Source organism: Leptosomus discolor, chromosome 7 (genome assembly GCF_034619465.1).
Source record: "Leptosomus discolor isolate bLepDis1 chromosome 7, bLepDis1.hap2, whole genome shotgun sequence".
NCBI classification, from domain to species: Eukaryota; Metazoa; Chordata; class Aves; order Leptosomiformes; family Leptosomidae; genus Leptosomus; species Leptosomus discolor.
Genome location: NC_141397.1, coordinates 16,073,621 through 16,101,053, shown reverse-complemented (window position 1 = coordinate 16,101,053; position 27,433 = coordinate 16,073,621). Strand labels below are relative to the sequence as shown.

Genomic DNA, 27,433 nt, shown 5'->3' with positions numbered 1-27,433 from the left:
TTGTAGGCTTGTCTAGAAGTGTCTTCCCAAAATAGCAGCAGTCGGCGCACTCACCTGCAGATGTCCCTTGTCCTTCTCCATACGGTAATCCTCAAAGCCTACTGGGAGACACCGTTCTGGCAAAAGGACACAGCAAGGCACTAAGCAGAAATCTTTTCTTCTTCTTTTTTTTTTTTTTTAAACATCTTTTTATTAGCACAGTAACAAATGCAGACTTAGGTAGCCCACAACATACAACCAATCCACTGAGTGACTCCTATTCCACGCCTTACAGTTAAACAGCTTAAGGTATTTCACTACAGGTTACCGTAAGTCCTGATTAAACCCTTTATTCTTCTCACAAAGATAGATTGGCTTATAAAATAATACATTAACTACTTCTCATTTCATATATGAGGCCATATATCCACCTCTCCGCATCACAGATCATGAGATGACAGTCTTTAAAAAGGATTTGTTAAATACCGATGTGCCCTCCATAGGGGAAAACAATCCCAACATCTTTTTACAAAAAAAAAAAACAAACCAAACCAACCCAACCAACCAAACAAAAAAACCCCAACACAGAACAAAATAAACCCCCTGAATCCAAAACAAAACAAAAAGCAAAAACAGTGTGTAGAGTCTTGAAAGGACTTTTACATAAATGTCAACATATGTACCTGTACAAAATTAAGCTGTTTTAATCTTTTACATATTGCAAGCAAACCAAAAACCAAAGAAGTCTAAGAAGTTTACATTCTTCTCGGTACTATATGTGAGCTAATATTGCTGAACTAATTACAGTCTTAAAATATGCTATTCCCAATCCTAGCTGTCTACTGTAGCAAGATACCTTAAGTTACAACAACAAAATCTTAGGAAATAAAAGACTGAATAAAATCTGTTATAGAAATACCCTACTCTTTACCAGCACCCTCCCTCCCCCCACCCTTCAAAATCATAAGCAGCTCTTTCCATCACAGACAAATAATGTAAGAGTTTGACGAAAATTCAATTTATGTAGCGTATCTTTTGGTCCACTGTCTGGCCATTCTGTCATGCTCTGCTCTGTTAGTCATATACTGAGTGGCAATACTTCCAACCAGGGGGTCAGCTGAAAAGAAAAGAAAAAACCCCACTTATTTCAGACAAGTTACCAAATAAAAACTTAAAGCTGAAGTGTGAATTTAATACAAGGGAATCACACAGCTAAGGTACACGCAACAATCTAAATATATGGAATTGATGACCTGTGTCTTCACTGATTTGTGTGTATTTATGGTAATGTATTAATCTATTACTTAATAAAGAGTGAAATGCCAATTAATGTTTTGAGGAGTTTAAAAAGACGAAATCCAATAATTATCTTTTGCATTACTGAGGACTTTCACCAATTCACACGTTTTAGGTTTATTTTATCCCTTCTGAAAGTGTCTGGGACATACTCATTGCTAAGTACACTTATAACAATATAGATCTGCCTACTAGGAAAGATCAGATCTCGAGGAGAGGTTTTATTTTTCCACCAAGTTTATTTTTATTATAGATAATATAGTGTGAAAACTGGTGTTTCTCTCATCTTTAGACATGTCTAGAATACAACCTGTAAAATTGACTTTGAAACCAAGGCATATTCCTCTTAACTGGTGTGGATAATAAGTGGGTTAGAGAAGCAGCGAGGACTACTTGTGGCATAGTTGGTCATTGTTTTTAAATGGATGATGGAAAGTAAAGGGCTAATCCCCTTGTTCTCAGAACATTTGTGGCTCTTCTAGCTCCCTTACCGAACTACTACAGTCCTAAAGATCAGCGAAGAGTATTTAACCCTTACCCAAAACCACAGCTGGTTTGGAAGGGGAAGGAGTTTTCCTGTGCAGGAGGACACCGCTTTCCTCCTGGGTCAGCCTGAGGAGCGGTGAACAGCAGGTAGGTAGGGTGTATCACCTCCACCACCTCCAGCACCTCTCCAGCTGCCCTGGAGAGGGAAACGTGCTGTGCTGCAGGCCAAAGCCGTGCTGGCCAAAGCCAACAGGATGAGATGAGGGCCATGTTATTTGGGTGCCGGGCGGGGTGCAAGGCGGCAGGAGGCCTCTGTGGCTGCACAGCGGACTTACCGGGGTTGCAGTCTGTGAGGAGGGAGCAGATGGAGAGAAGAACTTTAGAAATGGTTAATGCTGGACTCCAGTTGTCTTTTAAAATGTCCAGGCAGATGACGCCTTGGCTGTTAATATTACAGTGGTAGATTCTTGTCCGAAACGTTACCTGAAAGAAACAGACATCAGCCGGTGTGCTGGGGTACCGCACGCAATGCGGTAGAGCGACAGGCGGTAGGAACCGAAGGGAAAGGAAAAGAGCCCACGCACGCTAGCGGAGCAGCGGGCACGAAGGCCGGCCGTTCGGCCCGGGCTTGCCTGGGGCGACCGACCGAGCCGGGGCTGGCAGGCCGGCACCCGCTCCGGGGCCACCGACCGAGCCGGGCGGGCTCCCCGGGCCGCCGCCGCCCTCTCGCGGCCGCTGGCGGGAGCACTCCCGCCCCCCGCCGGGCCGGGCCGGGCCGGGCCGGGCCTGCCCCGCTCCGCTCCGCCCGGGGCCTGGCCTGCCCGCCCCGCTCCGCCCCGCTCCCCGGCGGGCAGGGAACGACCCGGCTCCTCAGGGGGTCCCCGACAGCCCCACCTCGGCCGACTGCAGCCGCCTGCACTGCAAAGCCATTTCCCAGCGGTAGCTCCGGGGTAAAACCAAGGGTACGGCCCGAGTACACCGTGGGGGCCAGGGGCAAATCAAAGAGAGCCCGATTTAAAACCAACGACGAGCGCGTGGCTGGCGGGGCCGTTTCCAGCCCCTCCGCTAAACGCGCCGTGACAGGGACGGCCCAGGGCTCCCAGCCCAGGGAAAGGGAACCGAAACGCAGGACGTGGGTGAGCTACCGGAGCCCCGGGGCGAATCACCGCGGCCTCACCCCTGACAACACACGCACCCTCCCCCTGCAAAACAACGGCCAACCTGCCACCCTCGGGTGCTCACGGTCACTGCGAAAGCCAGGTTGTGCGGGTTTTAATTTTTTTATTATTATTATTTATTATTATATTATCTTTCGTCTTTCTGCTCACAGCAGCAAAGGGGCCTGGGGCTTTACCACCAGGACTGTTGTCCTGCTGGGCTCCCAAGGACTTGTAAAAAATCCCCCAGACAGACCAGGGCACTTGAAATCACAGCTCCCCTCCCTTCTAAGAGCTCAGTAGTCGGGGGAGATGGTTGGATTTTATTATTTTCAAATCTGGGAGATGTGAATGAGCCGGGCAGCTTGCCACAGAAGTTATGTGAAAGGGAAACAAAAGCACCACGAGCTGTTTTCAGGGGAATACAATGCGACCTGCAGAAAGGCCTTACTCTGACTCAGGCTGAACAGTGACAACAAATTTGGTGGAATTTGCATGGATTAGGATTATCAGAGTGAATAAAGGTTGGCGGGTTCATGCCCTAAATCCTCAGAATTTGTCAGCTATCCACACCCACAAATTTTACTGTCTGTTTATAGGTCACGGGGGTATTTGCGAAAGACACTCGCTAAGTGTGCAGTATGACAAGAACACACTAGTGCTTTCTCTTGAGATGGGACCAGCCCACACATAAAACTTGCCAGCCAACCTGCATTTTTTCTACTGTCTTCCTGATGCAAAATTTTTCTCCTTTTTGCAGGCTCAGGAAGCAGGCATGGGGTGGGGTGACACAGCTACAAAACCCCCATGCCTGGCGTGTCCCTGTGCACTGCATCCATGCAGCGTTCCCAAGAACGTTCCTGATGCACAGAGCACACGGGCTATTTTTGGACTTGCAAAAGCAGTTACTTGTCACACAGGAGACACCCGTGCTTGGGGAGACTTTCTGCTTTGTTCCTTGTAAACTGGTTGGATTTTAGATTAAAACAGGAAGGAAACAAAGAAAACCCAACCCAAATCCCTACACTTTTTGCACATTATGGGTGGGAATAGCAAAATGTCTGCAAGACAGTAGAGATGGGGCCCCCTCCCACACCTCCTGCAACAAGCTGCAACTCCAAAACCAAGAACCCCTGCTGCTTTCTACCTAGGGAACCTTAGAGGTACAGCAGGGTAAGAAACCAAAACGACCTTTGTTTCCCAGATCACCTAATCCTCAGAGGAAAAGCAGCAAAGACTGCCTACAGTCACGTGGAAGTCCATGTACATCAGCCTGCGCAGAGGGCAGATCTGACTCCGCAGAACCTGCCCCAACCCATACTGTTTAGGGCAAAACAGAAGTTTGTGGCAGTTGCAGTTGCTGGCAATGGCTCTGCCTTGGGTTCCTGAGCAGCCCTCAGCCCAGCCCCACTGCTTGCTCAGTATTTCTCTATTTGACCTGCAGGTTTGGTCTCCTTCCAAGAAGGCTTCTAAATGTAGGTGAGGTAATAATTTTAACAGATTAAACACTTCCAGAAGGGGAAGCATGGAATATTTCCAAGTTGATACAGTAAGGACCAAATTAACAGAGAGGTCAGGAGTTCTAATTTGTAAAGACAGAAAGTTGTTAATCCTGATTCAGAGCACAAAAGCTAAATACTCTGTAGGCAGTCTCTCAGTCCGCTTGACTAACAACTGATAACAAAGCATGCATCCTGTTTGCCTTTAAGAATTAAGTCTTACTTTTCAATTATCATTCATGAAGGAGTGGAAAGAGAGAAAGAGAGAAGACTCCCTTATATTTGCAGAACAGCCTGGTTCCTTAAGAGACCTTAAGATATGATCCTTAAGGGTTACATACATGGCACCAAAAGCAGTTTTCTCCAGTAGAGGAGCTCTACCTAACCAAAGCGCTGTGGGAAAAATCTAAATTTGCTTTCACTTAAGCAATAAGCCAGAACTGGGATGGTGTTAGACACATGTAGTCCAGCTGTCTGCCATTTACAATTTTTGCTGATGGTACAAAAGCCAGCCTTGCAGAGAACCCAAATGAAGCTGGGAGAGGTGGAGGAATTGGAGGGGACCTTTAAACCTCATCTAGCCCAACCCCCCTGCAGTGAGCAGGGACATCTTCAGCTGGATCAGGTTGCTCAGAGCCCCGTCCAGCCTGGCCTTGAATGTTTCCAGGAACGGGGCTTCTACCACCTCTCTGGGCAGCCCGTGCCAGTGTTTCACCACCCTCCTTGTAAAACGTTTCTTCCTTCTATCTAGTCTAAATCTTCCCTCTTTTAGTTTAAAGCCATTACTCCTTGTCCTGTCACAAGCCCTGCTGAAAAGATTGCCCCCATCTTTCTTACAAGCCCCCTTTAAGTACTGAAAGGCTGCTTATAAGAGGTCTCCCTGGAGCCTTCTCTTCTCCAGGCTGAACAACCCCAACTCTCTCAGCCCTTCCTCACAGGACAGGTGTTCCAGTCCTCTGATCATCACTTTTGTGTCCCTCCTCTGGACCTGCTCGAGCAGGTCCATGTCTTTCTTATGCTGAGGGCTCCAGAGCTGAAAGCAGCACTGCAGGTGGGGTCTTACCAGAGCAGAAGAGAGGGGAAGAATCACCTCCCTCGACCTGCTGGCCATGCTTCTCTTAATGCAGCCCAGGACATGGTTGGCCTTCTGGGCTGCAAGAGCACATTGCCGGGTCACGTCCAACTTTTCATCCACTGGTACCCCCAAGTCCTTCTTGGCAGGGCTGCTCTCGATCCCTTCATCCCCAGCCTGTACTGATACTGGGGGTTGCCTCGACCCAGTGCAGGACCTCGAGCTTGGCCTTGTTGAACCTCAAGAGGTTCACACAGGCCCACTTCTCAAGCTTGTCCAGGTCCCTCTGGATGGCATCCCACCCCTCAGGTATGTGAACTGCACCACTCAGCTTGTTGTCACCTGCAGACTTGCTGAGGCTGCACTCGATCCCACCGCCTTTGTCATTGATGAAGATATTAAACAGCACTGGCCCCAGTGCAGATCCCCGAGGGATGCCATTTGTCACCAGTCTCCATCTCGACATGGAGCCATTGACCACTACTTTCTGGATGAGACCATCCAACCAGTTCCTCACCCACTGAGGACCACCATCAAATCCATAGCTCTCCAATTTAAAGGGAAGGATGTTGTGGGGGACTGTGTCAAAGGCCTTACAGAAGTCCAGATAGATGACACCCGTAGCTCTTCCCTTGTCCACTGATGTAGTCACCCCATCATAGAAGGCCACTAAGTTGGTCAGGCAGAACTTGCCCTTTGTGAAGCCATGCTGGCTGTCTCAAATCACCTCCCTGTCCTCCAACTTCAAGTGTGCTGCAGTATACCCAGCATGCAGGCTGAGGGCCCTCGCTAGCACCCCATCCCTCTAACCGTGGCATGTCCTCCCACAGCTTGTCACAGGCAAGCCTGATATTATACCCCTCCCCCTTCCAGCCTAGTTTAAAGCTCTATCAATGAGCCCCACAAGCTCCTGAGCAAAGACCCTCTTCCCCCTTTCAGAAAGGTGAATCCCATGTGATGCCACCAAGCCTGGTGCCGTGTAGGCCATCCCATGACTGAAAAGCCAAAAACTGTGGCAGTAATACCATGCCACGCAGCCATGTATAGACTGGGTCCATCTGTTTCATCTAATATCGCTGCCCGCGACTGGAAGGAGAGAGGAAAAAATAACCTGTGCTCCAGATGCCCTCACCAACCTTCCCAAGGCCCTACAGTGTCTTTTTATCACTCTTGGATCACATGTTGCGGCTTCATCACCAGCCACATGGATGAGAAGTAATGGGTAATCGTCGAAGGGCTGTACCAAGCTAGGGAGTTTCCTAGTGATGTTCTTAACCCGGGCCCCAGAGACACAGCAGACTTCCCTAAGATGGGGGGTCTGTCTGGCATATTAGATCCTCTTCTGTTCCCCTCAGAAGGGAGTCTCCTACAACTATAACCTGTCTTGTCTTCCTCATGGAGGTGGTTGTGATACAGGGGGTAGGCCTCTCTGACCTTGGTGACACCTCTGCTGTAGATGGACCATCGTCCACATCATCCATTAACTGGCCTTCCACATCCAGAGCCTCATACCTGTTGTACAGAGGCACCTGGAGGGGAAGAGGTGGGAAAGGAGGGAGTTTGCCTGTGGCTCTGACCATGGACTTGCCTCCAGCAAGAGAACAGCATATGGAACAGCAGAAAAATATAGTGTAACTGAGCAATCCTTTGGAAATGTCCCACCTGAGATTACATTAATGCAGTAACTACACAGAGTTAAGCATAGCTTTTGAAATGACATGAAAGAAGCTAATCTCAACCTTACCCTGAAGTGATAGCAGAGGTTAATTTACACAAGCAGCAAAATGGGAGTGGGGGGAAGGAAGTGGTTAGAGGTTATTAATACAAATGATCAAAGCACACACCAGGTCAACACAAGCTACTGTTTTCACCTCAATAAATGAAATCTAACCCAACTGTAATATAACTCTTGGGAAAACATCCATTGTAATAGTACAAAAGAATGGCAATCATCTTGAGGACTAAGTACTGAACTCTTAAATTCTAATTATACTTGTTTACTGGATTCTTCTGAATCCAGGCCCACCCAGCATGTGCCTGACTCAATTGCTATCTGAAACAAAGGCAAAACCAGAATACCACACAAAATGAGAAAACATAAAAGCAGAGAACAGATTGATGCTAGCATCTTCAAAGTGTTGTATGGAATGCTCAGTAAATGCAAAAGAGCTCCATTATACGTATTTAGGACAGGAGAGAGAGTATCTGTCCCTGTATCAGATTTCTCCCACTGAAGTTCCTTGTACTGTGCAATGCATTTCCAAGTCAAATTTTGAGACCTTTAATTTCTCCAGCCTCAAGTACAGTAGCGCAGTCCCTCTTTATATCCTTCCAGGAATCTGTTAATATCACTTCCAGCACAGTCCTCTGGCTCTCCTATAGCAACATCCTCCCCCTAAAAGTTTGCTCCAACAAACATACTGAATCAAACCATCAGCTGGAGCTAGACCCAGTCCTCAAAGGCTGCACCTGTGTATCCTTCATCGCACATCTCTAGGATGCTCGCCAGCACCGCAGCATTTGTCAATACTGGCTATGCCTCAACACCTTCTCTCATGCATATTCCTTAGGGCTTGGAAACCTGCCCGGATGACCAGTTTCACCTCACTTTATTTAAGAAGGTAAATCCTTTAATGATGTTTCATTTTCAAGTTATGAAATGTGTTCCACTATAGGCACTTCACCACAGGGCGGCCCACAGCAGGGATTGTCCTCGTAAGAATTACTGAGAACAAAAAGAGGTGGTAGAGGTTTTCTTCCACTGGTCTTAACAAGGCTTACCAAGGAAGATTCAAAGAAAACTAGTCCTTTCATTACAGAAAGCTTAATCTTTTCAGAATTCAAGGCTTTCGAAATGACCGTCAACCACTCTTCTGCTCTCCTAGTGCTTATCATCAAAATGATACACTGGGTTTTGTTTCAAATAGCTGTTTCTTTATTTCTTGCCCTAAAAGACAAATATGGGAAGGCTATGGTAATCACATTAGCCCTACCACTTCCAGATGACCCAAAAACAATATTTATCAGTCACTGCAAGCAGTTGAGCAATCTGAAAACAACAAATTAGTAGGAATAAAGCAGGAGCAATATGATAATTATGTTTTCCACATTATCATTGATTAACACTAGCGTAGGTGTTAACACAGGAGCCGCTGTAAGAGCCTTTGGTTTTCAGCAAAAAAAATGGTTCCTATTTAAACCTGAAGTACCCAAGTAGCACAAGCACGTTCTATTAGAACACTGCTACACTTTCTCCTATATGCCACCTCACTGTGACTGAAGCTATATGTATTTTATTTCCATACACGTATGTGGTTTGTAAGCCAACTTGGTCTCTGCTAGATGAAAGACTCCATTTAAATGCAACTCTGCTACAATGAACTGAATCTCCACTAACCTAGTCTTTTAAGGCCTCACTAAGTGGTGCTTGGTTTTTTTTTTTTAATCTCACCCTTCTCTTCATCTGGGTGAGGGTTTAGATCCAAAGATAAAGGCAAAGAGATCGCTGTCAGAAGCACAGAGCAGAAAGCAGAGCTGAGCTGGAATGACAAAACTGTATCTTTGGTTCTGCATCAGGGAACTTGGCATATAGGGCTGTCTCAATACCACTGGTAGCTATGATCCGGTTTTGTAAGGCATCAGGCTGGATAAGCCTGGGATGATAAATGCTTCCGACCTACAGCACAGAAAGCAAAAGTGTAGCAAAGCACACATGGGAAGGTAATAGCTTCCTCTTTAAACGCTTACTGGGCTCATGACAGAAGATATTGCATATAGTTGGTTGGACAATAAATTATCCAATGCAACTAATTAAACCAAAATAATGAAAACTATTCTGAACTGAATTAAACCCTAACACAAGACACAAGAGAACCATCTGTGCTGCCAGAGAACCTCCAAAAAAGGGATGGACAGGCATCAGCAGGAAATCTCTAGAGATGTCCCATGCTGCTTGTGAACTGGAGCCCTAGCTTAGGGGTAGAGTTTAAGGTCCTGTTGATACTACCAGAAATCCTGAAGTTATGCTAGCAAGAACAGTCAAACAGTTTCCTTAATTTGGGAAGTTTATATTAATTTGTCTGGTATGATCAATTAGCATTGTCTCTGTTGAGATGGACTGATGGCCTGAACTATGGCAAGTCCTTTCTACTGCAGACTAGACCAAAGTCTGAAGATGGGGCAGTCATCGGCATTTATCTCACTGATGCAACAACTTCTAAGTCGAAAGTTAAACATGCACATAAATGCTGTCAGATACAAGGCAAACATGAAGTGTATACACAACCACCTCTTCTTGTAACCCAACACTCTTCCTCTGGCCAAGTATGTGAACCACAAGATAACATTCACTTGCACTGGTATTTGCCTTGTGGCATTGGAACACAAAAACACTGGAATATAAGTGCTTCCCAAATATAACACACCTCCACAAAAAGTTTGTTACTGTACAAGTAGGTGAACAACACAAATACCAACAAAACTGAAAAATTAAATACTACTTTAGCGGCCAAAACACACAGAACTGTTGTGCTTGTGGTAACTGCGTGGTTTGCGAAACAAACCTTTTTTCTGTCCTTTCTCCTCTCCCCAAGTTTATTTACTTTATGGTTTCTCAGTCCTGTCCTGGTGCTTGCACTAACTGTTCAGGATCTCTTATAAACAGAAGCAGGGAAAAAGAAAACAAGCTTTAAAATAGTGATCAAAAGGACTGGAAAAGCTGTTAACATTAGCTAATAGAAGCCAATGTAATGCCTGAAATGAGCTTAAGCTTGTTTTTAAAGAGTGTGGCTTTCAAATGGGCTGCATTCCATTAACACTGCTTGCTATGCAATGGTTGAGCATCCATGACTTAAGACGTCAGCTAGAGGTCTTGGTCTCTTACCTTTGGAGGCTTGAAAGGATATTCTGGTGTAAATGTGATGTCAAGGAAGAAAACACCTCCCTCATAGACTGAACCTGGAGGTCCTAGAATGGTTGATCTCCATTCGTAGATGTTATCACCTTTGGGGCCAGCGCTAAGAGATTAAAAAAAAAAAAGTTTAGGAATATTACCACAGTTAAATATGACCTCTTGCATTCTTCGAGTATGATATGGAAGAAAGTTTCCAGTGTTACACTTCATAGATCACCTGAAGTAAAGACGGGGATTAAAAGCAGACTGAATGCTTCCAAAAATCTCAGAGATCTTACCTGGTCTTACCAGTGTTCCAGACTGCTTAGCAAAGCTGAGCAACTAGAGGTGGGGTATGGTTTTCAACTTATCTCTCCTGACATTTATAAGAGCAGCATTGTCTAGAACTACTCCTAAACATGATACACAACATCAACACAATGGAAAAGCTACGTTTCAAAGAACAATTTCCTATTGTATTTCAGAAATGGCTCTTCCAGCTTAGCCTTAATAAAACCATACACAAAGACCATACTAAATAGAGGACTTATGTTGATTTTATTAATTTGTGTGTTCTTTAAAATTAATATATATTCCTATATTATTGCTAAACCAAGGCTCATTTTATAATTGAAGGAAGCCAAATATATGATGATACTCTCAAATTTCAAAGTTTTCTACACTTTTATAATTTTGCTACATTGATTTCGAAAATAAGGCCTCGCTAACTCATCCCATTGATATTGTTTGTATTGTGGAACTGCTTCTGTAAGGGGAATTAAAATCACTGTGTCAAATTAAAACAGCACTTTCTCAAATCAGCTTTGTTTAGTTCTAGAGTCTCCCTAACCTGCCAGCAGCTCACCAAGAGCAGCACAAACTAAAGGTGCTGCAGAACACAAATGTCTGCTTGTTGAAAATTAGTTTTATTGAGATCCTGAGACACTTGTATTCTGTGGCGTGCCATATGTCACTGAGTATTTCTAAGTACAGCTCAGCCTATAAAGCCATTAATGGTTTAGGACTCCATTGCTACCTCTCTCTTTCTGTGCTGCTATGGTAGTATTTTATCTGTAAGATGTCAGAGCTGAACACTCACTTTGCATAAAGGGAGGTGCTGACACAGCTTTTTCCATCACGGATGTGCTATGACTTCGGAAATCTCTTCTCCCCTTGTTCTGTAAGGGTCTGAATTTTAACATCCCTAATTTAGTGAAAACCAGCCTTGCTCTTCTTTCCCTATTCTTTTAACAAGGCTAATACAAGACAGAAGGATCAAAAAAGGCCCTTTTCATATTATAACATGGAGCAGTATTACTTGAGAGGGAAGGCAATCCAATAAATTCAATATATACATGACAATATGCATTTGATTAATGCAAAGAGAACTAGAGTAATTGCTATGTGTCAGTAACAGTGTTACAAATAGAAATACAATTACAAAAATATAAATTCTCAATGTAACAACAGCGACCAGAGACACTTCTTTTTCCCTGCTCTTTGCAGTACTAGTGAACACGTTCTTGACAGCAGGAGAATCAGGGGAAAGAAAGGGAGTTAATTCTGTTATCAAACCTAAAATTTTGTTTTCAGATTAAACTAAAAATAAGAGTTCACAATATGTTGGTGCTAAACAGTTCAACAATTGCGAAGCTATGACTAAACGGAGGTTTCCAGAGGAAGCAAAGCATGTAAGAAAGCAGAAAAGGGAGACAGGTTCTCTGCAAAGTGATGCACCAGCCACCAGGGAAAGATTTCTCTCCTCAGAACACAAAGCCCTGCGTAGCTCAAGATCGGTACTAAATTAAAGTAAAAGCCATTCCATCCTGAACACTCCTGGCATCCCACTCCACCTTAACGACTTGTCCCTGTCCTATGCAGGTCTATATATTTGGGCATTCAGCACTCTCCAGCTACCACTTGTGCATGAGACTGGAAGATCACTGCATTTCGACAGGAAGCTCTACCCCTTGAAAGACACCAGCTTAACTGTGCAAACTTACCGAAAAGGACTCTCTGGGGCACCCTTAGCCACCACTCTAAGGAATCACCTCTTTATGTACATATTAGCAACCTACTGACACACTGCCATTACTGCAAGTTGCACTGGCGATCATCCTCCCCTTCCTCCCCTAAAGACGAAGCTACTGAATGGAACAGGTACTTGAGCTTTGTTAGCAGCGATTTACAGTTGGAATTTATATCACGAGAACTGCCCACTGGGAGCACTTCAGCACTCAAGAAATGTGATGTGCGATTAGCACTGAATACAGCCCTCTCAACCAACGGGAAATATTTTCAACATTTTGCATTTTATTTCCAGCTTCAACCCAAAGGACTGTCAATAAAAAAATCCCACAGACTTAAAAAATAATATATTATTATTTGTAATAGTCTTAGAAATCTCTTATATCCTATTAGGTTTCCAATTAGAGCTATCACTGCATACAAGCAATATACTGCTAGACCTCCGTACTAAAAGAGTGCAACATCTTTGTAAGACATCAGTAGGCTTTAACACTGATGTACTAAGCTTACCTTCTAAGCTTTTCATAATTCAATTAACAGAGTGAAATAGCTGTACATATCCAATTTTTACATATTAACGTTGATTTCTTATAAAGGAAAGACTGAAAGAGGAAGATGCAAGTCAGCTTCAGAAAGCAATATTGCTCAGATTTAACTTAGGATTAGGTAATATCAAGCAGCTCAAAAAGACCGAGTGCTTAATAGAAAAGTGACAATACTGGACCACAATGTAAGTGCAGTGGCATTAACTTTTGGTGGAGATATAAAAATTGTCAAAGGTTAAAGATTACATTCTTTGTTTAAAATCTTTGCAATTATCTGCTTCAAAAAGAAATTCACTGATGCATATATAGAGGGCTCAGAGGCACAGCTGCCACCTTGCCTGATGTGTGTCAACACTGCTCAAATTAAGTGTCTAGATCTACTAATGCAACATTTTGAAGTTGTCCCACATATGACCATCGGGGAAGACAATTTTAACCAATTAAATAGAAATTGTTTCCACTGCAAGACAAGAGTATGAGAGCAACAGCTTTCTGTATTGAACTCAATAGCCCACAACCTCTTCATTTCCAAAGAAAAATGAGACAAAGATTGGTAATGCAGAGCGAAAAATCACATCAGAAAGAAAACTGAAAAAATCCCAACCCATCATTATCATATCAGGCAGCATGTGTTACACAGCAGTGCAACCAAGATTGCTTCCCTGGAAAAACAGTGATATATTCAGTGAAGATGTGCAGCATCCACTGTAACAACTGTTTCTGATCATTCCCAAGTTGCTGCTGGCTTATCCTCAGGACAGATGTTAAAACAGCAAAGCCCTCAGGAAACAGCCCAGTGCCAAGGCAATTTTTGTTCAAGGACTATCTAATGTTCCAAGTCTAGAAGCAGTGGTCTGATTCCTCCTGGTAAACAGGAGGCAGAGAGAAAGTCTCGGCACAGGTGAGACCAAGCTCAAAGTTCTGCCTGGAGCAAGTCCCAGCCACCCTTGTGTTGCTTTGGAAAAACCACATCTTGCTCTGCCTCCCTTTGCTGGCAGGCGCAATGTTCTTTCTCAACTTAAAACCCAAATAGGTAAATTAGAAACACCCACAGCAGAGGCTGGGGAGCAGAATGATGCCTAGGTAACTTGGCTGCACACTCAGATGCCTTGCAGTACTAAGCAATTGTAAACACAGGACTCTGTCTCAGAGATTAAGTGTTCATGGAGAAGACACACACACTTTCAAGTATTGAAAAGGCTGAAACAACAGACAGTGTGCAACAGCAGCCAGCCTGTGGCTTTTTCCCTATTAAGCCAGCCAGATACAACCTCCACCACAGGCCTGCATTATGTGATACCATCCTCATACTTTGCACACACAAACTCAGCTCCCTCCTCTGCCCAGGCATCCCTGGGCAAATCACTCAGAGTATGCCTATGCCATGGACAGAAAGCAGGATTTTTTGGTGTTCACCACATACAGCTAATGTATGAAAATCCCTGGGAACACACTGCTGGTACTTTCCAGGAGAATGACTCAGAAAGAGCCCACTGTTTATGTCAACTTGCTAGTGGATTTGGAAACTACCTAGTCCTTTCTAGGAGCTGACCAAATGATAACATAAGCTTTTCTTCTCATGAAAATACAGCCCTGTGAATACTTCAGTTCCTCTTCTTTGAGATATGGAAAGCAAGATATAGCAGGTCACGGTAGTGATAAATGAAATTAATCAAAAATTAGTCAATGCTACAGACACTAGTTTAATACTCTATTATACCACAGAGGCATATTCCTTTCAAAAGCAAACTAACTTAGCAGTTTAAAAATGCCAGACAGCTATCCATCAGGGTGATGAGAAGGGCAATTTCATGGCATGCTGAAGTAAATAACAGCTAATGAAAAACTACACTATGTTGCAGTTAAAAACCACAAGTAACAAAACCACGAAGGCATACTCCAACTACTCTGTATCCCTAGATGTTATTTTTGGGGCTATTTTGCCCTGAACAGGAAGAGTTTGATGCAAGTAGCTAAGCTGTTTTGAAGTTGCACACTTGTGGAAAATAAATAAAATTTCCAAAAACACTGCAGACATGACCTTTCCAAGGGACATAGCTCAAATCAGAAGGAAACAACATACTAACGGTACATGGGAATTCCAAGATGGCAGAGAATCTAATGATCTCCAACACAAAGCTGTGCTCTACAAACTGACAGCAACATCAATTTTTTCGTGCCCTTCTGTTTTGTAGTAAGAAACAGTGAACGCCTGAACATGGAATTGCATCTTGATCACGTACACATCATCTTACCAGGCAGCTTCAGGAAATATTTAGTTCACTGTTAAAAGGTGTCTTCCCCCCGTCGCGCCCCCCCCCCCCCCCCTTTTTTTTTTTTCCCTGTTTTTTCCTTTTTTTTTTTTTTTTTTAAAAAAAAAAAAAAAAAAAAAGGACACAAGCCCAAAATGCATTAGAAATTTTAACTGGCAGGGAGGCAGCATATCATTCTCACATGAAGTTCTGGTGCACCTTGATTTTCCCTCCTAATCCACCCCATTCCTGACATCAGGGTAAATATGCTTTCTTTTCTGGTAGTCCACCAAGCAGGTTCATGCTGAGCTTGCTCACCTACATTGTTAGGCTGAATCTGATGCACAGATTGCAAAAGTACCAGATCACTGGGGGAGGCAGATGCAGGATCTACAAAGAACCAGGACAGCTCATCTAGCTTATCCATTGAAATCTACACTTCTAAAATCCCTCATTCAAAGAAATTTTGCTCTACAGATCTTTAAGCAAGCTGAGTTAAAAAATGGGAATGTCAAAAAACAGAGTTAAAACCAAACAAACAAAAAAGCAGCTAATCTTTTGGCCACAATGTCACTTCAAAAACTTTGTATTAATGCTTAGTTCTAATTTTAGAAATAAATTGTCACCTTCCACACATGCTTTAGCTACCAAAATGTATTACTATAACTACAGCACCAAGACGCCCATTCACAGACAGGACCCCACCATGCTACACAAGCTGCAAAGCAATCCAAAGACTTGTGCACGCAACTTACACAGATTTTTCAATTATAAAATAAGCATTAAAACATTACACAGTTATTAGGAAGAAATTCAACCAGACAAGACAGAAGTAGTTAAAAGGATACCCTGGGCCATCCATTTAATTGGCATTTTTTGGTCAAGTAGTTTAAAAGTAGGATATACTTTTTTTGCCTCCCATTTTTAGCCAAAGAATGGAAATGAAAGGAAAAAAGAAAAAAATCACAACACAACAAAATGCCTCCTGGACAACTGTGGAAAGCTAAAGGTAACATGCTGAATTACCACGTGATTCCGTGAATCAGAGCGGTATTTTTTGCCCACTGTCATTATACACAGCCAAGCTGCTCCTCTGTGTTAACATTAGCTAAAAATGATGGATTAACCATAGGTGAAATGCCTATGAGCTCAATGAGAGAGAGTGGGAAAAGACAGCAAGATAAAAACTTGCAGCTGGCTTTAATTAAAACATAAGAAGGGAGCAAAGGAGGGAAAGGAGAGGCAAGTGAGTGAAGATGGAACATCATATTGCTACAGCAATCCAAGCTATAAAATTGGGAAAACAGAACTTAATTCTCCTTCTAATGCACGTTCAGGGGCATGGTTTTCAAGTACAAAGCAGTAAATAATATTATTTTTCCTGTAACTCATTGAAGGTACTGTATTTTCTGTCTTAAACTTAAAATGTCGGTCACAATATTATTGCACAAGGGTAAGTACCTTACAAATCCCATCGCATTTCTAACAGAGAAGAGCATGCACAAAATTTCTGTTTTAGCATCTGGGAAAGCTTTTCCCTTAAGTATCAGACTAATGTAAAGTTGGGGAGGGGAGGTTTGAAAAATTGCACAAAGCTTAAACTGGAGGATAAACGGTGCAGTGAATTACAGTCTTATGAGGTTAAAAAAGGAACTAAATAACTAAATAGCTCTGATAATGGAGCTGATAAGGTGTTATGCAGGGATTTATAAGACTTCAAGGAGGACTGTTTCGGGGGATTTCTTTGCGGGAAGAAAAAAGAAAAAGACAAGGTTTTCCAGTTTATATAAAGAAACCACTTGGCAATAAGATCACACAACAATCAAGAGCCTTATCGTTGCCAAGATTTCACTCTTTTCAATTACAACAGGAAGAGAAATGCCCAGGAGTAATTGCAAATTTAGGACCTTCACCTGAAATATTTCAGTCTCTGCAAAATATTACTGTGAAGTTACTACTAAACTACTTGGTGAAAAGGCCAACCCTCTTGAATAATTTCACTGCAGAGTTTGATTTTTAAACCAGGCTTCAAAGATTTAAAATAAAATCTCAGTTAACAGGGAGGTCAGAAGGAGACTTACGATAGTCTCAGGAGTGTGCTGCAGCTCTATTTAGTTTAACAATAATCACTTCAATTTAGGAGCAAGTCCTCATAAAAAGGTTCAAGAGAAATTAATTCATTTAGCATTGGTTCCAAAATTGAAAATAAATCCAGCCTGCTCAGCTCTCAAGGACTTCCGTTTTCCTTCACGGTGGCTTCTTCCTAGCCTTCTCAGCCTCCAAGCACTGGAAGTTTGTCCCATGACATGTAGGAACATTTTCAGTGTCCATCCAGCATGACTGCAGAAAGGCCGTTTCTGCAAGTCTGTAGCTTTAGTATGTACCGTATGCAAATACAGAAAATGCCAACCTAAGTAGTCAATGAAATTCTTTTCATTGTATGCACATCTGTTTTCCTTTTCTCCTCACAGTTACAGCTTAACACCATGACCAAAAATTAAATAAATTAAAATGTGTTGCCTTATATTTGACCTTGCATCTCCCACTAAACAATAGCCTGCACAAGTAAAAATAAAACAAATTGAGAAAGAGTAGAAGAGAATCTGACTTGCCTAACAATTAGCTACAGGTTATTCAAAATGGCAAGAAGACGTGATAGTAGAAACTGTGCTCTGCCAACTTAACCTTGTGTTATTTTTACATCAGTTTCCTTCCTGCCATTTGTCAACTGGACTATTAGCTGCCAACATGGGGACAGAAATTGTCTCACATCATCAGACCTCATTTCCAAATTTAGTATTTATGGCACAGATGTGCAATTTACAATTGGTAAGCAAAAGTAGGCAGTTTCACAAATGCATCATTTTTGCAACTACAGCATTTGCTTGGGGCCTCTTCACATTCCAACAGGTTTCTGGAAGTTGGTATAGAAATATTGGTTGGTAGTTTTAATGCTTTCAGAAAGCAAACACACTCTTAAAGTGGTTTCCCAGCATCAAACTGACAGTCCTGTATTTAAAAACAATAAAAGAGAATCAATACTGTTAACAAATATGAAAGTTCTCGTGTCACTAATCTCAAATGTTGCGTACCCCTCAAAAGGAAACAAAAAAGTTCTGCTTCCTCCTGGCACTTATTGGGATGTAATAGGTTCTTCACATATGGAAAAGAAACTACCCTCTCTGACAACAGAACAGTTCAATAATGCCCCCTTCCCCCCTCATAAGAAGCCCTAACTGTGCTACATTAAATGATCAGAGGGCTCTCCCCTAAATACCATGTTTAATCCATTAGGGGAAATAGAAATCCACCACAATTAACCTGCCATTCCAGAACCAAGCTGGGACCTACATTTGTGTTTCTGTCCTCCATGCCCTTCTGTCCTGTCCGTATCAGTGTGGGAATATGAAAGGTGGTCTCAATAAACGGATAAAAAAAGCCCAGCACTTCATAAATATTTAGGCGCCCTGTAGTGCATCAATTGTAAAACTGCTAAGTTTGGACCCACATGATCTGAAGGCTTCTGTCTCTTCAAAAGGCACTTGACCTGTTTAGAAAAAAAGCCTACCTATCCAGCATTGAGATAACATGGACTGGCCATCTTGGACTTTATCACCAGTTTGCCTTATTGATTTCATTATAACTAGTAATTCTGTAGGTCAAGAAATGCATATACTAAATAACTTAGATCAAAAGGGTAACAGCAGCTACAAACCAGCTTGGAAAAACCAGCCCCAGAAAGTTAAAGATGATGTCTAACACATGGCAAGACGCCCCTGCTATGCTGAAAATTGAAAGCAGACAAGACTCTCCAGCTGCCTCAAACTAGTAAGGACACTGTTCTCGTGCCTTCACCCAACTGTCTCCTCGAGCTAGCTTTCTCACTTCCATGGGGAGGAAAAGGGCTATTTTCAAGAAGGCAGACTAGAGATACACCACCATCTCTCTTGCACTGAACTACAGGAATTCTGTTTAAAGTCTACTCCGAACAAATGACGCAGTATTTTAAGACTGCTACTTTATATGCAGCTTTAAGTCTTCAAGAGAACAAAATCTAAGGAAAAAAATCTCCTCAAGTACCACATGCTCCAAAATTGATCCACCTGTCCCACCACCTACCTACCAACCAAATTGTTCTAAAAAGATGCTACAAATTAAACAAATCCATCAGCCAATCAACACCAAGAGTCTCTTTCCTATTAGATCAAGGGTAGAGTCAACATCACTTAACTAGAGAACCAGATCATCCCACTATCTCTGCTTCACATGATTATATTGCTTCCCATCAGCATACCAATACTGATACTGATAAGACTATGTTGGTAACGAAAACACATTATGTTTCGGAGGATGTATATTAATGATACTTGAAACCTAGAAAGAAAAAAAAAAACATTTTAAAAGAATCGAATCTGGATGTCTTCCCCTTCTCCTTTACCTACATTAAACTCCTTACACTAACCTCCTTTCCTTGCCATTCAATAAATAAACCAAGATCACTGCATTTGGATTAACCTATTTCACTGCAGGTGGTAACAGCAAAATTACACAAATCACCCAATACCAAAACAAAATTTGGTTACTCTTCTCAAAACAACGACAAAATATTCTCAATTACACTGCGCTACCCAGAGCATCTCCTTCCTGATTTTCACAATTCTAAACTACTATCAGAGCTGCCTAGCAGAACAGTAATTTGAAAATACTTTGAGTTTTGAAACTGACATGCACAGACTAGAAATTTTATCTGAGATCTAAGATGAGAGTTTACTATTTTAAGTAAAACAAGATTACCTACACTTTAATACAGCACAGCTGCCAGCCAGCTACACAGCAGTCACTAAAAATTGTTTATATACCACTGCAAGTTATTCTCATTACTAACAGTTGCAAACATGAGCCAGTTACAATAGCTAATCAGCATTTATTGTAGCAGATACGTATGTAAATACTATTCTGAAGCTGACACGAGGGCAAAATCCTGAAAAACAAAAAAACCTTTTAAACGATTTAAAAATAAAAATAGGCTTTTGATTTTTTGATAGCATATTCACATGCATAAGGACAGCCTGAATAAGCATTTATGCTGGCTTTCTAAAGTTTTGTTTATTTTTTTGTTTTCAAAATATTAGGAACATTAAATTTAATCCACATTAGGAGCCACAAGAGGACTAAGCAGTGCTCTTAAATAATGTATACAGTTTTGGGGCCAACTTGCATGCCTTAACTTGAAGGACAGATATAGTCCTTCACAAATAAGCTTTTTTTTCTCCAGAGCCCTATTTGGCAATTGATGTTAAGTAACTTCCCCCCAAAGTAAAACAAACAAACAAACAAAAACCAACCACATCACTGATTTGCAAACTTTCCAATGCCTTCACTTCATGACATTTTTGTCTGGAAGTATCTCCTCAATGTAAGGAAACATTAAAGACAACAAAGTGCCAGGTAATGAGAGTTTCAACTTAGTGCATTACATCACTTACACCCTTTATAAAAAGCACACCGCATTCACACACATAAAAGCCAACACGGGTGTCTGCTCCTCCCTGATTTCCACCAAAGAGAGAAGACTTAGCAACGATTTAATAAGCTGGAAAGACAACACCCACGGGTGGCAGTTAAGTTCTGCTGACAGAGGTCTGCAGCAAGCAGGTAGAAGGGAACTGCCAGGAAGCACAAGAAGTCCAGGCATCCTCCTCAACATCACTCCTGGTCCCACACGGCTTGGAAACATTGCTCCTTCAGCTGATCACTGGCATTCTTAGTTTAAATTAAGCTTCAACCTTTTGCTGTCACAAAAAAAATCATGGTAAGTTTACACTAATTAGCTGAAAATACTGATATTAAATAATACTTCAGGCATGTTCCCATGATCTGGAGGCTTTTTTAGTCATAAAAAAACCAACCAAACTTATTTTCCTCAAACTTCCTGCACAACCCATGAAGTTCACAGAGAAGGCTCTTCAGTGGCATTTAGTAAAAATTCACATTTCTTTATTGGATGGTGTTAATGTTTTAACTGGTAGTAGTGCTAGCATGAGATTTTCTATTATGTTTCATAGAGACAGAAGGAGGAAAGCACACCTCACAGACACATGCAAGTGTGTGAGAGACAGCAGTTTATATTTCCTAACCTTTTAACCTGAGCATTGTTACAAGTAACACCTTAAAGCATGAGCGACAAGATCAGGAGAGAGATCCTGGGTATGTTTTGAGAGTTGTGCATTGATTTTGTTATGCTATAACCATTTCCATACAAATGGTAACAGAAACAGAGGCATACCTACAAAGCTGTAAAACTGACAGAGATAGATGTACAGTTTGCACCTAATTCTACACTATTAATTTTTTGAAGAACAACTGAACACATTACTTCTAATTAGGCATAAATATGAAAATGGCATAATAGCATACATAGTATGGCAAAACACCTGGAAGAACTGACAGCCTTAATACCCATGCTTCATGTAATTTTACATACACAACAACAAAAGAAGAGAAATAAATCTATCATTAGCTACAAATCATAGGCATTTTGGGTATGAAGGTAGGGAAAGCACTGTAAGAACAAAGGAAAATGATTTGTTTTCAGTCACTGCAGCTTCACTCACTTTGATTTTCTCACTAAAAGGCATTTGAAATATTCCTTTTAGTGAAATAAAGATGTGCAAACAGGAATACGTTTACAATGTAAATATATTTACACTATGTTAGAAAATTCCTCAGCCAGTCTAGGCAATCCCACCTGAACTTTCAAGATAAAATAATAAGAGATATTTCTTCACTTAAGTTTGTGTCAAAATCTCAGTTCAGAAAGGCCAGTAAATAAAACCCTTAGAGTACACACAGAGCCACCTTAATAAATCAGTAAGAACAGATAAATTCCAAAGGCAGCTGACACTCCCATCATTAAAACAGACTTCTAATATTTTTTTATTTTATAGTGGGTTTTTAATCAAATGTAATTGCAAGTTATGATGAGACAACTCCTTTTTTTTTTTTCCAATTAAGGCAAGCTAACTGAAAATATTTCTCTTCTGCTGAGCTTCTGCTGGTCCTGGAAGAGCAAAACGGATCACACACAAAAATTCATCCCAATGCTAGTATCATTAACAGAGTAGCAAACTAACCAATACTAAAATTATTTTTTAATTCACCCTGTATAAATATATGTAAAACTATGTCACACATGTAACTTTCAAGCCATGAGTTAATGCTAAAACAGACTCAAAATTTGATTGGGCAAAGTCAACTTCAAGATAAAGTACTGCAGTAAGACGCTAAAGAATGTGGGCACTTGTTTTCAGCTTTAAGACTCAATTCTCCGAGACAGATATTAATTAGACAAAGACATTATGAGAAATAATTTTGGAAATCACTCTTCCAGGTGCTTTTGTCGCACAGATCTATAGATACATTTGTGTGTGTTTCATCATGCATAAACCTTTTTATTACAAGATTTACAAAGAATTTTTCTAAACATAGTTTTCCCCTATAAAACAATGTTAACATAAAGCTCAGTGCAAATTTTGTCACAGAACTGGGTTCCTCTACTAGCTTATCAAAAGAAATGTAGGAATTCACCAGGCTCGATCTGGTCTGAAACCCACCCATTCCAATGCCCTGCCTCTCACTGGTTTCCAGTGTCAAATGAGGCAGCAATGGGCATAGGAAGGCTCCTGCCAGGTCTTCTGCTTTCCCTTACCTTCGCAACATCCTCAGCAGTAACTGATTGAGCCTCAACGCCAGGCATCTATGTCTCCCTTCTGAAATCAGTATTATAAATAAGCTGCAGTAATTCTGTCTGGTTTTGGCCTTCTTAGAAGTCTAAGTCTTTTTTGAAACTTGCTAAATTCCTGTCTTCAGCAATGTAATACAGCATGGAATCCCTGTGTCTAATTTCATTCTGTAAAAATTAAATAATTAAATTTCTCTATCTTTTAATCTCATTCCATATGCCTTTGTTCTTGTATTAGAAAACAGAGGAAAGTATGCTTCCTGCCTATTTTCTCAGAGAATAAAAATAAGGAAAGTAAATGTTCAAGTCTATTTTCCAACAGAAACAATCCCTGTGTCTTCACATAAGAACTCCTCCAGTTTCCTTTTAAATCATTTCCATCTCTCCCCTCCAAAATCCACCTACTTCTCTAATATTCTTTTTGAGATAAAGTGGACAGCATTACACAAAAGTTGCTGGACAAGACATTACTTAGTATGTATCTATACTAAGCCTTTTTCTCATTTACATGACAGAAAAAACTACTGCCCTTCCTTTTTCAAAACAGGAAGACTTATCACCATAGCTAAGCCTTTAATGAGCACTAGGCCAGTAATGAATAAGTTTCTTCCCCACTTTCAAAGTAAGAAGCTTGCAGCAGACCATGCAGTGTTAAAGATCTGTCCTGTTAGCAAATGCATTTGTCAAGTGTCTTTCTAGAAGCCACTACTTCTGTATCAGTCTGGGCTGGTTGAAGTCAATGATAAAACTTCCATTAAATTCAGCAGTACAAATTCATATGCAATGCAGGACAGACAAATCTCTTTTGGGAACTTGGAAAACACCAGCAGTGACTGCAAAAGCTAGACTGCTGCAAAGCACTTTGGTGGGGGCTTGCTTCATCACACTTAGCCCAGTCAGTAATTATGGCATTCCTCATTCTCACACTTACTGTCAGCAAAGAACGCTTTTGAAAGCATCCTTGTTGCTTCTGCATCCTGTAAAAAGACAGAAAATCGTATTCTTTATGGAAGACCAAACACAGCTGAGCATGTTAGAAACAACCAACAAGTTTTATTTCTGTCATTTATCTGACTGTAATTTTTAGATAATTACAGAAGATCAGAACCTTACAAAGGAATGCACACAGCTCTGCAGAGAGCTGAACTCCTCTATGGGAGATATTTCAAGGTTCTTTACAGCCACATGATTTATCCAATTCGCCTTTCCTCAGCTCCCAGTAAGAGAATCTGAAGACCAGGAATATTTTGGCTGATGCCAAGGGATTTCTAATTATTGTTTCTATTATGCTTTTGCTCAACTACTTTTTTCTTTCTGATACTACAGATGTGGATTTGTTGGGGGTTTTTTGTTTGATTGGTTGTTTCTTTTTAAAAAGAAAAGTTTTAGCATATCAAGAAGATATTTCTCCTCCCTGGCCCCAATGTATAAGAACTGTGTGGTTTAAAGCCCTGCTGAGATTCGCAAGCATAAATGTCAACTACAATAGTCAAACCTTTTAACATATTTATTACTTTACTCCTGATATTTTTCCACTCTGTGGAATTAATTCCATAACCTGAAGTGCTACTTATTAAAAAGCCAAGACATCGTAAAGAGCCTGCTACCATCATCACTTCCTTTACAGAAATATAGTGATTTCACTCATCACAGCATACTCAAGTTTAATCAACGTTGTGGCTCTTGCTCTGTGTAGGCATTAATCATTCATAAGTCTCCAGATTCTACTGCTTACTTTGTAGGTCATTTCTGTAGGCAATCCCTTGCAACCTGATCAGACATGATGCATAATGGTCATTTCTGGGATGAGCTGATATGAAAAGGGATGTGGAAAAGGGGTACAGAAAGAGACAAAGAAAATAAGTGAGAAGGATATCCAGTCCCAAAGAGATATAGGATAGGAGTGTACATGTGTATGTGGAAGAAGGGAGGGAGAAAAACACTTGCATATGTACAAACAGGGACTGAACAAAAAGATTTCCATGCAATGCTCAGATTTCAAGTAAAATTTATTCTATAGGCAAGTTTAACTCAAAGGAACACAAAAAAAGCACATGCTTCAGATACAACATCTCAAGATAAACTTGCTTAAGCCCAGGAGCATGGGTTTAATATTGCTCCAAAACCATCACAATTAATAAGACTGACTTTGAACATCCACGATAGAAATGGGCAGGCATGTGGCTATTTCAAATTCTGTTATGTTCTTCACCTCAGTAATTTCCTGTGACAGTAAGTTCCATAGACTAATTATACGTGTGAAAGTCACATATAATACCTTCCTTTTATTACTCTTATATTTGCCACCTTTGATTTCAGTAGAACATATCTCTCTGTTCTTCTGGTATGAGAAAAAGAAAACAGATGTTTCCAATTTATTTTCTTTTACACTAGTATTCAGTGCAGCATGAAGCTAACAGTTAAATGACTGAAGTATTTCATCCTGACTGTGTTCTTCAAGATAGAGTAGACTTGTCTGCCTACTAGGAGAAAGATGAACAAGTAAAGGAAGTAAAGAAACTCAAACTTATAATCTCTGAGCAAGAGGCCTATGAGAGAACATGAGAAAACAAATACTACAAGTGTTAAAAAATTGTCCTCTATTCAACTCTGGTATGTCTATATCTGAAGAAGGAAAAAACCCAACCCAAACAAAAAAACCAAACCACAAAGTAACCAAATGAAATACAGCATGCATGGCTGAAGATGCTAGTGAGGGAGAGGGATAACAAAAAAAGCAAAAGAAGAGAACCTATTATGTAATGTCACCCAAACCTCTGATATCACACATACTCAGCATGCTACTTTAAACCTCATTGCAGAAGCAGTTACAGACACCAGTTCCAACTTACTTTGCAAGCATAAGCAAGTTCTCAGGTGCCACCACCAGGGTCACAGATGAATGGCTTAAAAGGAATCAATGCCACAGTTTTGCAATGACATTTCTGGGCACTTGCAGGAAAAGTGTACCTCTATATTTGTATACAACTACCGTTATCTGGGTGAAATCTACACCAGACACAAGCATAACTTCAACCAAAACAGATATTTCATAAAATGGGGATCTCTATGTAGAGGCATTAAATTTAGAAAAGCAGTAGAAGCAGATTTCAGAGGACTTCACCAGATTACAAACTGATGACATTGGTGTTACAATTTCACTGGAAAACGTGCTTGTTGTAGTTACTGCAGGACATAAAAGGACAATTCAGAGAAACTACAGAGCTTTTGTATTACCTCAGCTATAGGACTGATCCCTAAATACAAGGTTACCTACCCTCAGACCCAATATGAGCCTGCACTGTGGCTTACTGAATCCAATTCCAACTTCCCTTACCTTCCAATGACTGAGACACTGCTGCAATTAGCTGCATCCAAACTAGCATCAAATTGGCCAGATAAAACCACAGAATGCAGGACAAAAACTTACTTCAGAATTCTGGCAGTTTCTGTACAAAATCTAGCGACCTGTCAAGTATGCAGAGAGCATGCTTGAAAGACATTTGCATTACTTTGGCTCATCCTCTTTCCTAGGCTAGGCACTGAAAATCACAAGAAGATAGTAATTCAGAAGGACAAATACAAAACCAATGGATTTGAGAAAGTTCAGGATCACAGTCCTTGCTACTCAAACAGGACTACCGCCTCTTCATTTTGAATAATCTGTTTGTTCTGATGTTTAATGGAAATGATGCTACTTGAGGAAAAATATGCTTACATCACAATGCTTCATTTTGCAGTATCATGGGATCCTTGGTCTTTACACCAGCAGCATTAATATACATTAGTTACACATGAAAAGGCATCAGCTGTATGTGATCAGCTGTGAGGACTTGAAAAGAAATTTCTGGAGCAGAGAAACTCTTGTTGACAATACACGTCATTTGGATCACACGGGTTTTTTTTAAAAGTACATTTTCAACAATGAAACAGTTTATGAAACAAATAAAGCATTCTTACACAGTTAAGAAGTTCATTTTTCCAAGTCAAAACTCTGCAAAGACTGGGGGAAAGCCACCAATCTGCTATGATTAGCAGGGCACAAGAGCACGATTAGTTCTTACTTGCTGACAGAAGGATTGGATAGAAAAAGGAAACCCAGGTGGGTGAAATAAAAAATGAGGTGTCCTAATTGAGTGTGATGACATTCAGATCGTGTTTTCTAAAAATGTCACACATCTTTCAAAAAAACCTGGGAGATAAAGGTACAGTTATATCTAGTTCTGATCATTCACACACTATTTCATATATAAAATCTGAGTATATAGGCATGTGCCTATAAACATGCAAATGTGCATGCAGACACACACAAAATCTGTACGCCTCCATAGCTGTACTAACTCAGCTCAGTGGCAGTTAAAAAGAACAGCTACCGCTATCATAATAATACTGCAGAAGTGTAGAAAGATCATCCAGGATTGATTAAAGAGAATTAGACCACTTCAACCCCTCTGCTTAGATTATTTGCTCAGAACCCACACATTCCT

The 27,433-nt window shown here is 41.1% G+C and overlaps 1 protein-coding gene across 2 annotated transcripts in view; it reads right to left on the bottom strand.

Moving 5' to 3' along the window:
* Positions 1 to 973: 973 nt before the first annotated feature.
* Positions 974 to 27,433, bottom strand: part of LOC104344076 (ubiquitin-conjugating enzyme E2 E1) — a 46,250-nt gene continuing 19,790 nt past the window's right edge. For both annotated transcript variants that reach the window (XM_086467849.1, XM_086467850.1), the window contains 3 exons: positions 10,372 to 10,504; positions 2,097 to 2,244; positions 974 to 1,096 (listed from right to left, as the gene is read on the bottom strand). In XM_086467849.1, the coding sequence (XP_086323975.1) occupies positions 999 to 1,096; positions 2,097 to 2,244; positions 10,372 to 10,504 (379 nt within the window). In that variant the 3' untranslated portion in view covers positions 974 to 998. The remainder of the gene's footprint in view (positions 1,097 to 2,096; positions 2,245 to 10,371; positions 10,505 to 27,433) is intronic.